This window comes from Battus philenor, unplaced genomic scaffold (assembly GCF_028537555.1).
Source record: "Battus philenor isolate CCGP_79_NKW_IND1 unplaced genomic scaffold, ilBatPhil1.0.hap1 SCAF_1, whole genome shotgun sequence".
NCBI lineage: Eukaryota > Metazoa > Arthropoda > Insecta > Lepidoptera > Papilionidae > Battus > Battus philenor.
Window position 1 is genome coordinate 17,852,697 of NW_027181661.1, and position 15,899 is coordinate 17,868,595.

The window sequence follows — 15,899 nt, forward strand, 5'->3', positions numbered from 1 at the left end:
TTGATAAAGAAAAAAAAATATCACATAGTTCTTAAATACTGACTAAATAATCTATAAATATTACATAAAAAAAATGTAAGCAAATACAGAGATATAATAGCACGAGTGAATATACATATAGTATATATGTACATAAATATTACATGCGACACATCTGATAGTTGTATATGTATATTCGAAGCGAATATATGGCGCTAGCGATATAAAAAAAATAATACGCAATTTACACAATCAACAAATAACTAGCACATTGAACGACCCGGTAATATACAACATATATAAATACATATCTAAACATATTAGATGGCTATAAATGGCTTTTATAGCATTCGGCCAAGATGGCCGCCTTAGAGACTGGCCAAGATGGCCATCGTAGCAACTGGCCACGACAGTCGCGTAGTAACTGGCCAAGATAGCAGACGGCCGTCGTAACCATTGGCCAAGATAACCTTCGTAGCCTTAGCCTTAAATAGCCGAATAGGCATTTGGCTGACATAGCCATCGTAGCCACTGGCCAAGACGGCCGTCGTAGCCATTGCCTAAAATATCCGAATTGGCATTAGGCCGAAATAGCCATCGTAGCCACTGGCCAAGACGGCCGTCGTAGCTTTTGGCCAAGATAGCCATCGGCATAATTGGCCAAGATAGTCGTCATAGTAACTGGCCAAGATAACTGTCGTAGCCATTGCCTAAAATATCCGAAGTGGCATCTGGCCGTCGTAGCCATTGTAGCAACTGGCCATCGTAGCCAATTTCTAGGATAGCCATCGTAGTTAATGGCCAAGATAGCCATCGTAACCATTGGCCAAGATAGCCGTCGTAGCCGTAGGCTAAAATAGCCGAAGTAGCACTGGCCATGGCATTCATTGTAGCAACTAGCCAAGATGTCAATCGTAAGCACTGGCCGAAATGGCCGCCGTAGCGACTGGCCCGCAGTCGAGTCCATTTCATATTAGACTAGTGAAACACTAATTAATAAATGATTCCATTTTTAAAATATCTCACATGTCCTCGTGGGGTGCCTTACCCCCACCACTGATATTTCATAGCCACTGACACTAAGGTTCAACATCCACTAGTCTTCCGCCTTGAGGATCGATTCCAGGGGGTTTGGTCCTTTCCTTTTAGGATTCGAAGGTGCTTTGGTTGCTTCCGCTGAAACAAGAACCTCCTTAAATACATGTCTTTCCGTCGCAAATACAGCTATAAATTTTTTAAGAAAGTTTAACTTACTCTTTTGTGAGCTTCGGCTTAGTAAATTAACTTTATGTTATTAGAAATAAGTTAATTTTTAAGTTGTACGAAATGTATATACAACAACAACTCAATTTAAATCACGGATTAACAAATCAGTTTTTTAAATTTAAATACTAGGAAAAACGATTTCTCGATGTTCTATTAATCGGCTGTTAATCAATGATTAACTATAATTCTTAATCAACATTACGTTTAACTACATCATGTATAACACCCTCTATTAAACTAAATCATGTTAATCAACGATTAATTACAGATTGATCGTAAATTATAATCAAGTGGGTATTCTGAAAACTGGGCATTTGGTGTCTAAGATTAAAATAAATAAATAGATTTGAATTGTATCTTACTCGCATGACCCTGGGAAGCCTGGAGGACCTCAAGGCACGCCATCCATTCTGTAATACTGATTTTGGAGTCGTGATTCACGTCGCAGTACCTAGGTAGCTTCCTGCCGCACCTCCTGAGCTGTTCCACGTTGGATATGAGCTGGTGGAATGCTTTCCACTCTCGTCTCTCCAGCGCCTTGTTCTTGTCCTTGTCTAGCATCACGAAAGTCCAGGTCGCTGCTTGCTCCTCCTTGGACGCTCCCCATTTTACCATATCCCTGGGAAATTTACCAGATTACCTACCAAAACTTTACAGGTACTAATATTATGCTTTTCAAATATAAAATCTTCTATACTTCTACTACTCTATCTATCAACTATTTGGGAGAAGATATTTATTTGAAATTTTCACTGCCTACATTTTATATTTTATATAGAATGGTCCCCCACCCTTTCCTTGTGTGGTTGGCGTAAGAGCTGGCTAAGGGGAAAATATCCTCAGACGATTAGCAACAACATCCTTGGAAGCCATGCTTAGCGAACATACCACGTGAAATGGATGTGTACCAAGTCTACGGCTGCAGAAGGTAGTAGGCATTGCGACGACAGAATAATAGATATCCTGTTAGAAATCTAGAGTCATGTCGCCGACAATGAAATTCTCTTAGAGCAACGACAGTCTGATAAAATAAGATCTGTTACATCCTTGGTTTGTGGGTCATGAGCTGGTGGGATTTCCCTCAACTCTTCCACAAAAAATGGTGATGAAACACCATGAAGATAGATACAAGTGCTTGGATAAGAAATCCAATATATAGGCCCCGTTTTATTCAGATCTAGGATACCTCCCGGAATATATAATATACCTATTATGGTCACATATCTATCAGGTACGATTATATCTATCAGCCCACGCTGAACTAGCACTAAACACTACTCAGGAAGTTTGAGATGAACCTGTATCCTGTCTGTATCACATTCATGATTATTCATTATCGTCATCGTCCCTGAAAAGACATGATTACACAGGCATGACCTTCGACTAAAAATCCGTAAGATATACATGGTCTATTGTGGTGGACAAAGGCTACATTTTTAAACGGTTTTATTTAGTTCGACCCGCACGGAATTTATTTCTTTATTTAATTGGATCAAAATTAGAAATTGAAATTTAAGCACCTTCCCGTTGTCAGATTGATTTCAAATTTGGTACACACATTTAATTTAGATGACAATACAATATAATAAAATCAATTACATTATAAATCTAGGATGGCCGCCGATACAAAATGGCGGATTTATTACATATTTTTCCTTACCCCCTCAATATGGGTGTCAAATGAAAGGGCTACACTAGTAAAACACGATGATTATGTCAAAATTTAAAATTCAAGATGGACGCCGTTCCAATATGGCGGACTAGGTACATATTTTTCCACAACCACCACAATATGGGTACCAAATAAAACCGTTTAACTTAAAAGTTTTTTTATCGATTTTTATCTCACCATAAAACATAACATTTTTCAACTTAATACGGAATCAAAATGCCTTTTCCTCTCAGCCATTTGACGTTAAACACCAATACCCCTGGGAACTGTGTTTTGAGAATTTCCCAAGAGGAAACGACTTTCTCTGTTACCCTAATATTACCTGAGCTGTATATATGTGGTTACATGGCATTAGACTGTATATTTTAAGTTTTTACAAACAGCAATATAATCTCTCCTTGAAATTAATTGTTACTACAATGGAGATACACCTTCAGTTCTGTCTACAGTTTTTTGGATGTAAGCATCTTTGTTCCTAAGTACTTTGGTGGTACAAACCGGTGCCTCTTGACACTGAGGTAGCATTACATTCCTCTCAGGTAGCTTGATCTACTCTTGAAGACACTTCGTGATGCCGTCTTCTCCAACCAGCGAAAGAGGTCAAGTGATTGATTATCACCTAACATTATGCTGAGGAAACTCTAAAAACTGGGTTCAAAAGCATTTAGGATTTGTTGCTGTGAAATTACTCAGAGTCGACGACTCGAGAGTTATGTGGAAGTCCCGGAAGAAAACATCACTTACATTCCGGTGAAAGATGACGTCACTCTGCAGTATATTTTTCGGAGGTAAACTATCGAATTCCTGCAGCAAGAACGCGTTCTAGATCTTTCTTCTTTTTATTAACGGCTAAGACAAATATCGGTAAACGTGCACCCTTATACAGGTTGTGTGACCTCCACAATTCATATATTAGTGATATCGATATATTCTCGTATCTTTTAAAAGACAATTTCGTTCGAAATTATTGAATATACAATACAATTTAAACCTCATTGGAACGTGACGGCTTGCTGTGACTCGTAATTATTGCGGTGTGATCTGCAGAATGCGCTGGATCTTTGATCCCTGTTTAGTAATGTGTTTCTATTTGTTTTGTCATTGTTTGACTTTAAATCATTAAATGTTCTTAGTGAGATAGTTATAAGGTAACAATTGTAACTGATTTTATATTCCTAAGTTTCTAAGTTTGTACTTTCTTACTGCCTTATGTTACTGTTTATCTCCAATAAAGTGAAGTAAAACATTAATAAAAAAACTCACCCAGGTCCTGTTCCGTTGCTGGCAGCGGTCATTTTGGTGACGAAGAAATTCATGAGGTCACGTAAAAAATGAGACTTCATGGGTTCTGGACACCCTGTGAATGTATTACAACAATAAATTTTGCAACTACCTGGAGATTCATCACCATGTACTTTCCACAGGTGGATGAAGGTTTCCCCAATGTGTACCATAGATCCGGTATAGATAGGGGTCCAACAATACATTATGGGCTTCCAATCACTTACTCCTCTCTACTCTTTTCTCTTATTTCTCTCTACCTATAACCTTTACTCTACATGGTAACCAGTAAACACAAGAAAACACTTCGCTCCTCGAGCGATCTAATTCTTATGTATCCCCTTCCTACCGACTTTACTCATTCTATCGCAATACAATTTACTGTGGGTTTTGACTCGAAATGAAACACCACTGGTTCACAAGGAGTCCTTTATTCACAAATCAGATGGTCACCCTACTTTAACACAAAGTATACTTTCGCATAGTCCAAGCGACGCTTCCGAATCGCTCAAGAAATCACTGTCAAAATAACTTAAACAATAGTCACTTTGTATCGCTGATCGTAGATCTTAATCTTATAACTCGAAAACAACACTGAACTATCGTCACGGAGACAACGTCTATTTACACAACGGGTAAGGTTATAGTAAGTTCGAGATAGTACTCGGTTAGAATTTCCGAGAACCGTACACAAAAAAATTATTAATAACTTCTAGGTCACGAGTGTTCACGGGAATACGGCACTTATGTATTCAGCACAAGGATGAATTTCCTATACAGTATATTTTACTAGAACTGTCGAGCTTTATGTTGATCTATTTTTTTGCTGCTCACTTGATTCTAAAGTTCAGTGTTTATTGTTTAGAGGGTTCTGAGGTTCAAAACGGTTGTAACTCGTGGTTTGTAACAATAGGATGACCAGGAATCGTTGCGTATTCAAAGCGAAGGTCCGAAAGTTGTTTCTTGACAAGATGAAAATATTGTCACGATAATTCGATATACGTATATATATATATATATATATATATATATATATATATATATATATATATATATATATAGATGATCGCCACTTATACCTTTTAATTTGGTATAAATTGTACATTGAAAAACTTGGAACTTCTGTACTAAATCGAAATAACAAAGATATACGCCTACTGCCATTGAATTGGCATTTGGTAATGGGCATAGACCCTGAATCGGCAAGCGCAGTCTTGGACCTCCCAGATGGATGCAAGACCTTTTTAAGGTCATCATGACGCATGACACAGGTCGCCCAAAACAGGCACTATTGTATCATAACAGGCTTCTTTTGTTCGATAGTTAATGATCGAGTGTTTAAAACGCAACTTCTGTGTATTGTTCCTTTGTGTATCTCTGTAATAATAAAACTAAGAGATTGCTTACCTCGCATGGGACTGGCATGTTGTGGTGCCGAATCACAATCAGGTTTTCGATCCTTGACCGATGAACCTGGTATCGGCTTCCCAGTATCCTGGTGAACGCACCAGCAGTATCCAGTGGAGCGGTAGCACTGTGCGCGAGCGTACCTCCCATCTCCGGTACATTCGGGCACATAAAGCACTGCACTGCCGTTTTTCTGCATAAGAACGCTATTATGCTCCCTCTCATATCGCATTGTGTGAACAGAGATGGAACATATTATACAAGATTACCAAAGGTTATCATAAAGCGCCAGCAGTTTTTGTTTACGATAATACATACTATATTTATTATTAATAAACTATGTTATGTAATATATAATAAGGTTTTGTCATAGTTATAATATATTTATTTTCGAATAAATTTAGTGTTTATAGAAATATTTCGTGTTTTCGCTCAGCTTGTATGTTGACAACGATACTATTTGTTTCAGAACTGGAACACGGTCCACTAAAAGAACATACATGTCATATATATATACCTATCGTAAATTTTAAGAGATAGAACATTCTAGATATTTCTATATATATATAGCTCAGTATTTTAGCGTCAATTTAAAAAAAAAAGATTCAATTAAAATGCAAATCAACACATTGCGGCATCGGTATCGTGCGAATGAAATGCGAAAAAAAAAATACAATTACTGCGCGAAATCGCTTGGCGTTTCTATTAGACAAATCGCTTTGCGTTCACGTTGTCGCGGTGCAATGTACTGTGAAATGTACGGATGAGACGGTGAAATGTACGCGGTCGCTCAGACCTGTTCCTCGAGGACTGCTTGTCGATCTGTCAGGCAGTCGTTTGCCTCGTCCTCACGTCTGGATTCAGCGTCCGAGCCGTCCGGTGCGAACGAATTCTTCATTATTCCGGGGAGAACTGAAAAAAAAACTTTTTTTTTTCAAAGTAAATAACTAATATATTACTTGGTAGACAGCATACTGGTGGTCATGGCGATGATTGAAGGAGGTCCGTTCCTTAAAGAGTATTTATAGGTTGACACGAAGATAAAATAACTAATTTTAGTGGTAGCAGTCAGTCCGGTAAATTTTAATTTAAAATACAATTACATTTAAATTCTGCAAATTAAAATATAACTTTTTGTTCCCCTATTTTGAATCTTTGACAGGACTTTTGTTTCAAATAAATTTTTAATAGCTTTCTCTTCTGTCAACCTTGACAAGTTCTTTTACTATACTTTCTTTCATTCTTTACATTCTCTTGTATACTCCATTCTTTCATTCACAATACTTTACTTACCATTACAACTCACTACTTTTTTTCCTTATATCTATTATTATTGTTTCTAATTTTACAATTGTTTTGTTACTTAACCTTAAATTAGATTTTTCATTATGGAGGCAATGTTGCCACTTTCCAACTCTACCTTCAACTCCACTTCGCACTTCTCTTGCGAACTTCTACCGTGTACTGCGCACAGTGGACCTGGACATGGTGTCTGTCCCAAATATTCACGAGACACGCGGGATTCCCAAAGTACTTAAATACGTTTAAGCTCAGAAGTAGTCCCAGAGTTTGACCCAGCTGTGGACCAATGGTGCACGCAATTACTTGCTGTTCCTTATATGGAGGACTAAGAATGGCTTGCAAAGTGGAAATGGTTAGGAGCATTGCTTGGCAACATCTTCTCTTTTGAAAGAGGAGAGCCGCCACACTTTTTTGCAGTTTTCTTGCAGGGTGGTGGGTGACGTAATTAGGCAAAACAAAACCGTGAAAGGAAGTGTGGCGAGGAATGGGAAGATGGGAGGCGATGCGTAAATGTAATGTGGGTGAATTCTGTATGTTCAATGTATGCTGAACCACAGTCCAGTCCACAGCTGGGTACCAGGTGCACGAGGGACTTGAGATAAATCCTATAGTTGTCTTGGCATCCGTGAAGTACTTTCTCGTTGTCGAAGCCGTCTCGCCTTCAATACCTCCTTTTCCATTCGCCAAATGGATCCTTAGCTGGCGCTTGAAGATCGGAACGGGGCACTCCGGTCTTCTTTTAATCTTTAGGACCACGTGTCTCTGAGATGTTATTATATTGTCTTATGTTGTCCAATTGGAACTTGCAATTTCTACTTGTTCAAGGTGGCAGGTCGTAGAGTTTAAGTCTCGGAAGAATTGGAAAAAATGCTTGGAGCAACCGTCATGAAGCATGTGGTTTTACCTGCGCTAGGATCTGGTGGTGGTTCCTCCTCGTTGTAATCGGGCTCTGGTTCAGGCCCGCCATCGTCGTCTGCATTCAAGGACATGAAGAAGCGAAGAGAGACTATATATTATTATTATGTTTGCACATACATTCGAATTGTTTAATGAATGCTCTGTAGTATAGAATCTAATGACACTAGGTCAAGTTCAATTGCAGTATAATATCTAATAGATTCAGGCGTTACCTTGCGGAAATCCATCCTAAGTAAGAAAGGTACTAATATATAACTACTTCCGCTATGTAGCAATAGTCGTGCAATGAAGTGCACCGCTCGTCAGGAGATCTCCTGAGGATGCTCCGTGGAGGGGTGAAACACGTGTTGATTGAATTAACGGTGGTAGTTGTGTTACGCATTGTTTGCCGCACGCGCATTTATCAGGCTAGCGGGCGGTGCACTTCATTGCACGACTACTGCTGCATAGCGGAAGTAGCTATATATTTGTCCCTTTCTTACTGCAGTATAATACTACATTCATCATCATTATTTTAGCTGTAAGAGTACAATGCTGGAAATTACTTACCCATAGTTTTTTAACTGTACCTGTTGGAGCATCTTAACAAGTTCAAAAAAGGTACAGACAAAAGATTTTTTTCCTTTACTGGTTAAGTATTCCAAAGAGTGACGTCATGATTTAGATTATATTGGTACTTTTTACCATCAAGACAGGTGTTCCCCTATGATGATGACCTTGATAATGTCGTCGGTCCATCCACCTGGTGAGGAGTCTACCCACGTGGCTACCGGCTGGTGGTCGCTTCTCGGGAACCTTTCGCTCGACTCGGAGCCAATTCAGACAAGGAATTCTTCGAGCTACGTCGGTCTCCATGGTTCTTCTGCGGATGTCCTCATTTACCATTCAAGAGCCTTTGATGCCCAATAGCTGTCGGAGACGACAGCCACTTCTATCTAGATGGATGTTTATAGCCGCGGCTCCTGGTTGCCACTTAAAGTTCTCTTGGCCCCAACGACTGTAGGCGATCACAGCCGAAGAAGTCGAGGTTTATGGATGTGATTTAATAGTAATAGTGTGGAGGTACTCACAGTCCGGTGCAGGAGGGTCTGGATTTGCGAGAAGACAAGAGCCCCACTCCGCGCGGGCGATCTCACCGTCACCGTCTCCATCGCAGCCACGCGCCCATGCGCGTGCGCATCTTTTAGGCTTCACCACCTATTATTATACACTAGTATACAACACTGTTATAACTTCAATCACCACCTAAATTTCATTATCATTTCAGCCGTAAGATCTTCACAGCTAGACATAGGCCTGCTCAATAAATTTCCGGCCTAGGTCATGCGATGATTTCTCGTGACCTTAACAATTATTTCGGTCTACCTGGGGAGCCTATCCTCGCTGCATCTACTGGTACGTAGTCGCCACTCGAGAACCGTTAGGCCTAAACAGCCATCGGTTGCACCAGCGATGTGCGCCATCTACTGCCATTTCTGACCTCGACCAATCTCACAGAAAAACTCAGATCACAGCCCTCTTCATTGCTCTCTCCGGGTGACCTTGAGACTTCAGGTCCGTCGTAAGTGACCAGGTCTTGGATCACTGGCAACACACGTCGGTCAAAGACCTTCGTCTTACAACATTATGGATTCCTACTTATTACACATTTAAATAACCTTCACTGATTTGTTTTCAGATTTAAAATTAAACCTACCTTTTTGATCAGTCGCCTCAAGCCCCTGTACTCGGACTTCTGCAGTGTACCACTCCTGTCGCGGTCCAGTTCCCTGAACTTCCAATCAGCGACGGCTCTAGGGTCCATCGCGGCGCCTCCAATCTCCGACCTGACCCTCTCGTATTCACCGCTGAATATCTTTATAAGGTTTCCGTTGAATTGCACCCGATCCACGCGCGAACAGCCTGCCGGAGTGCATTATACGTACGCATTGATTAACAACTAATAAAACTCGAATTGATCTCAATAACACATACGAACATTATCTGAGAATGTAAGACGATCGCTAAACAATAAATTGCATAAATAAAAATTGTCTGATGCAATCTTCATGCAGGATTCCCGTATCTTCTTCGAATGTATAAAAGAGGCTTTTATCCAAGCTGTGTATTGTAGAATAAAGCCTCCCAATAGATTTCTATTACGATGGTTTGGAAGCGACATCCGATTTTAACAAAGATCATCTATACCGTACGAATATACGTCTTCCGTTACGTGACTACTAGAAACTTAATGTTAGTGACGTTTCATTCTGTGTTCCATGTGGCCATTCCAACTGCCATTTCAACCTGCCGATCCGTATCTACGGATCAACTTACTGATTCAAGAGTAAACCCAGCACGACTGAAAGCTTGGAAATGAAGTACAAAGGTAAACAATTACAATACGTAATTGATTTATTTATTCTGCTTGATTTTAAGATTCGTAAACATTAATTAATCATTTCAGCGAGTCCTAATGAACACAGATAACAGACAAGAAATAGATAATGTTTTTTTTTTAAAATATAAGTGTATTATATCCGGGTGGATTTTAAACTTACTTCTTTTATTCCGCTGTCCCCGTACGGAAGATCGTCGCCTTGTGTGTGATTTACCTGCGACAATAGGAGACAGTGATGAAATAATTAGATCACATGTCTGATGGATGACTGCAAGGCATAAGTTTTACCCAAAGATCATCACGATAAACGATCTTACATCACATCATCCTCACCACCACATGTATCCTCGATCCACCTAGAAAGGGTTTACCCACGCCACATCGACCAGAACGTGGTCGCCACTTTAGAATCTTACTATCCCCACGAATTCTTGATTCTTCTGCGAATCTCTTTATTAGAGTAATCATTTGTTATTTATTAGGATGATCGAAAAGTAATGTCGTTTCTGTCGACATATACAAAAAAACCGATTGATTTGTTACCGCTCCTGCATTGATTTTATATACTAGATGACAAAAGGTTGTTGATGACGAAAGTGAATTATTGATTAGAAATTAAAATTTGTAAGAAATGTAATTGTGTGAATTTAGCTGACGAAAGCGACATTACTTTCCGGTCTCCCTGATATCAGTATTTGAGCAGTAGTAGCTCAGTAGTAGAGGACTACGATTTGCGATCGTTGGTCGCGGCATCGATTCCGGCGATACAATGTTATATAAATTACACTTTATGCCGTAATTATATAAGGCTACCACTACTTAAACAAGTTTCCACACTGCGATCGCCAAACATAGCGATAATGGTATATCCCCCTATAGATAGCTTTGGGTATCTATACAGAGGACGTCCAGGGAGTGAATAGATATATATATATATATATATATATATATATATATATATATATATAGCGACAAAAAAAAAGATGAAAAATTTACCACAATATTCAGCTTATTCCACATAACATATATATACATTTATTTATATTTACATATATGTTATATATATAAATATGACTAAATTTAATTCAACGCACTATTATGTACATACAGACATACAAATCTACATGAATCGGTTTAAATTAGAGGAATGCACTACGAAACATTTCAACATATTTAAGGTACCCTATAAATCTCTTCACGCCATTTATAATGCCGACGATGGCTTCACTATGCAAATTTTAAGTTGGATCTTTTGCCAGCCAAACTTGAATAAGCACATTTATTCATATAAGTGACCACGTTGTTTTTTTCTCCTTCGATTAATCACAGTGCCTTTTAACATCGCCTGCGATATAGTTCACAAAAACGAACAATAAAACGAAAACAATTGTATCAGAAAAAAAAATTATTCATTATTAAAAATCCCTGTTACGGATTGACATACACAAAACCCGGCGATAAATATTGCACATCGACCTTTGGAAAGATACAAACGGCTAATTTCGGGTCTGTAGAGCATTATCTCTGTCCCACACTACGTATCTGACGTTATGTGCGTCGTGCGATAGAGATAACGCTCTACGAAATTAGCCGATTGTCTCTTTCCAAAGGTCGATGTGCAATATTTATCGCCGGGTATTGTACTTTATTATAATTTATTTTTGGTTTAAATTGTATTACACAAGTGTGCTTTACAAGTATTTGATTTCTTGGCATATAAGCTATCACTATAAAATAAACAAAGTGTAAAAAAATTAATATTTGAATAAATATTAATAAAAGAATGTGAAAGTGTTAATAAATATAACAAAAAATACATGTTTTTTTATATATTTTTAAATGAGCATACGGGGAGAATATATAAAATAAAAATAGAGGATATTGATTTAAAACATTACAACTTTTGTCTCTGTTTTATTTTATCAATTAAAAATATATTCTTAATGTTATGCAAATAAATGATAATAATAAAAAGTTTGATAAATAATATTTATTCATTACAATTTTTAAGTTGATATAAGTAAGAAGTTACATAAAATACTGATCTTTTTTTTCATTGTTGCCTTGGTACTGTACAAACTTTTAGAGTTTATAAGTTCGAATTATAAATTTAAAAATGTCAAAAAAAAGAAATGTCAAGTTATTAAGAATTACAATATGGCGATTGTCTGGTGTTTTAATATCCGTAGCTTTAAAATGAATGGAATATAAAAACATCCATTACAATTCCATTTCTTCTTTATGTACTTCTATATTTATTATTCGTAATAACGATTCTTTTTTTTGGATTAAACACAAGAATATCTTTTAGACAATCTGTCATGCGTTCACAGATAAAATATCTCCACGTGTTGCTCCTGTCAATTCGATACACAAAGTCACCGTTTATTTTTAGAATATTTCTTAGAAATCTGTTTTAGACTACCTTCAAACGTATGTCAACCTATTTGATATAATCTGCCATGTGTCCATAGATAAAATATCTACATGAGTCGCTCCTGTCACTTTGACACTAGTACGTCACAGATAATAAATTGTATCACAATAATAGGCTTATTTTAGAATTTAATTATAAGAAATCTATTGACAACCTTCTGACGAATCTCGAGATATGTGATATATTCTTCAATGTGTTCACAGATAAAAAATTACATGTGTTGATGTCATTTTGACATAACTCACGGCTTATTAATGTTATCTTGATAGTATTGCTTATTTTAAAATCAAATTATAAGAAACATGTCTTAGGCAACCTTCAGATTTTTGTCATGTGATATAATCTGACATGAGTTCTTTTTTTTATCCTTTTTTTACCCATATTATTTTCGAAACAGGGTCATACACTCTCCTACTTTCACCTTCCCTCTCATTCATTCAAGCATTCATTCAACATACAGCATTCACCCACATTACAATTACGGATCGCCTCCCATCTCTCCCACTACCTATTACAAGGTTTTGTTTAATCTAATTACGTCACCCATCACACTTCAGCAAATCCGCAAGAAAGTGTGGCGACTTTCCTCTTCAAAAAGGGAAGCTATGATATGAATATTCGCAAGTCATTTTAAGTCCTCCATATATAGTTGCGTGCACCACTGATCCACAGCTGGATCAAAGTTGCACTAGGAACTCCATTTAAGCTTAAATCTATATCTGTCATTTGTTTACAGATTAAAAATGCAGACGTGTTCCTTCTGTCACTTTGACATAAGGAACGCACAGCTTATAAATGTAATCGCAATTGAGCCTACTATATTAAAATGATCTATATATATTAGACGTCGTCTTAACTGTATTACATATAGTCTGTATATTTAAATATTGTATTTGCTTTGAACAGTATCAACACAGCAAAAAGATAAATAATTTTAATAGGTGTAGAAGCAAGCTGCAACTTTTCATCAAAAACTTTTAAAGCTTTTACATATATTAGCAATCATCCTATATTAAATGATCATTTTGTACAGTAATCGGCGATTAATATTGCACATCCACCTTTGGAAAGAGACAATCGGCTAATTTCGACTTAGTAGAGAACTATCTCTGTCCCACACTACTTATGCGACGTTTTGACAGTCGTTGCATTTCATGCGACAGAGATAACGCTCTACAAAGCCGAAATTAGCCAATTGTCTCTTTCCAAAGGTCGATGAGCAATATTTTTCGCCGGGTAATATAATGTGTACATTGACTCTTTTTTATAATTATATTATAATTACTCTGTTTATTATTAATATAATTATTGTTATTAAATTACATTTACGCATTTAACATTTAGTTTATTGCATGACAAAAAAAATATCTTTGCAATATTTTTCTGTATTTACACTTATAGACATATATTATGTAAACACAAGTTACAATCAACATTATAGAATCGCAAATTCACTTATCACGCGAGTCATTCAACCGGTTTTAAAATATATTTTAAGTTTATTTATGGTTTAATTTAAAAACTGGGTTAAATTAAATACGATTGAATCTAGAAGGGTGTTTGATTTTAAATTGTAATAAAAACAACCTGTCTAAATGTTTGATTTGAAAATGACCAATTTACAAATCAAACCATATTATGTGATCTAGATAATATAGTTGCAATGTGTCATAATGCGATATATAAATGAAAATCGAATAGTTAGGTCTTAGGTCTTTTGTCCAGCTTTTGATGTTCTACGTAGTCCTTGCCAGTCTCTGGTCTCCGCTACAGAAGTTTAAGGCTCTAGCGGCTATATGCGACCTGCCACTTCCACTTCTATCTGCTAGGCTGTGTCGGTTATGTCCATTCGTTTTAATATATCCTCATACCTGATAAGATCTCTTACTCGCTTTTCAACATAATTCTCTCTAAGGCCTCGTGGAGAATAAATAAACATACAGGTGATTGGACACAGGTATCTTTATTTATTTATAAAGTGATCATCATAATATATATATATATATCTGAAAAACTCAATTATCATGATCAGGCAAGTGAGTCAATTACAGGGTGATTGTGACATGTGAATGTATATATCATTTGTCTTAAACATAGTACATATATATAATCGCTCTTTCTGACTCTGTGTTTGGCACTGGTCGGTGTAACATCTCCTGAGGATGCCTCGTGGAGGGGTGAAACACGTGTTGAGTGAATTAACGGTGGTAGTTGTTTCGCATTGTTTGCCGCACGCGCATTTATCAGCGAGCGGTGCACTTTAATGCACGACTACTGCTGCATAGCTGAAGCAGCTATATATTAGTCCCTTTCTTACTTAGGATGGACTACCGCAAAGTAACACCTGAATCTATTAGATAGACACTCTTTATAAAGTGATCACTTAGAAATATGTTACATTAATATATTTTATCTATTGTAATAGGCCAGGGCTTCTTAAACTATGGGTCGCGACACCAAATAGGGTCGCGTGGTAAAATTCTGGGGTCGAGAGATTTTAATGTCAAATATTTATATATACCATTTTATAGCATCACTAGAGTTGGCGGAATACAGTGGACTTGCAGCGTCTAGACACGCGCATTTGTTGAAGGTTTTAAACTAATATAAATACAATTTTATAATTTTTTGTGCAATTTTCAATTTCAGATTTTTGTATGTTTCAAAACGAATTCTAAAACTAAATATTTTCAAATGTTTGTTACCTAATAAATAAATCATCAAAAAAATATTAATTTATTTTTCTTTTATCTTTGTATGGGGTCGTCAAGAAACTCGCAATCATAAATGGGGTCGTGAATGACAAAAGTTTAAGAAGCCCTGTAAATAGGCTAATATCTTCTGGTAGTACAAAGTCGACATAGATAGATAGTAAATAGTAATTTATTTTAATGTATAGTAATATTAGTATCATTGTTCGTGCAATAGATTGGTGTTGGGGTCGAAAGGGTCTCGTATTTGTGACCGTGGGGTGGTGGACGCGGCGTGGGCATTACCCCCACTAGATGGACTGAGTTAAAGTCGCGGGAGGACGATGCATGCGACGATGATGCAGCGTGGTATCGATCATTTTGGTCGATTTTTGAGGGAGGCCTATACCTTGTAGTGAGCGTCAAAAAACACTATAATATAATTACGTAATTATTTCTTAAACATATATTATTTTTTTTACCGCTTACCGTGTATAAAAAATGTATATTACCACGTGAGAAATATATAAGAATTTCACCGATGGTATTGTGCACGAAGTGATTACA

General features: G+C 37.2%; 1 protein-coding gene across 2 annotated transcripts in view; it reads right to left on the bottom strand.

The window, feature by feature from the left end:
* Positions 1-16: 16 nt before the first annotated feature.
* Positions 17-15,899, bottom strand: part of magu (SPARC related modular calcium binding-like protein magu) — a 59,159-nt gene continuing 43,276 nt past the window's right edge. The window contains exons 4-13 of one of the 2 annotated variants that reach the window (XR_011107655.1): positions 10,366-10,419; positions 9,522-9,727; positions 8,896-9,022; positions 7,812-7,880; positions 6,402-6,517; positions 5,606-5,798; positions 4,181-4,274; positions 1,608-1,864; positions 500-1,155; positions 17-449 (exon numbers count right to left, since the gene is read on the bottom strand). Coding sequence is in view for 1 of the 2 variants with exons in the window: in XM_068768513.1 (XP_068624614.1) it covers positions 1,076-1,155; positions 1,608-1,864; positions 4,181-4,274; positions 5,606-5,798; positions 6,402-6,517; positions 7,812-7,880; positions 8,896-9,022; positions 9,522-9,727; positions 10,366-10,419 (1,196 nt within the window). In the remaining variant the exon portion in view is untranslated. Of the gene's footprint in view, positions 1,156-1,607; positions 1,865-4,180; positions 4,275-5,605; positions 5,799-6,401; positions 6,518-7,811; positions 7,881-8,895; positions 9,023-9,521; positions 9,728-10,365; positions 10,420-15,899 lie in introns of both variants that reach the window. The other variant, XM_068768513.1, reaches the window with a different exon arrangement.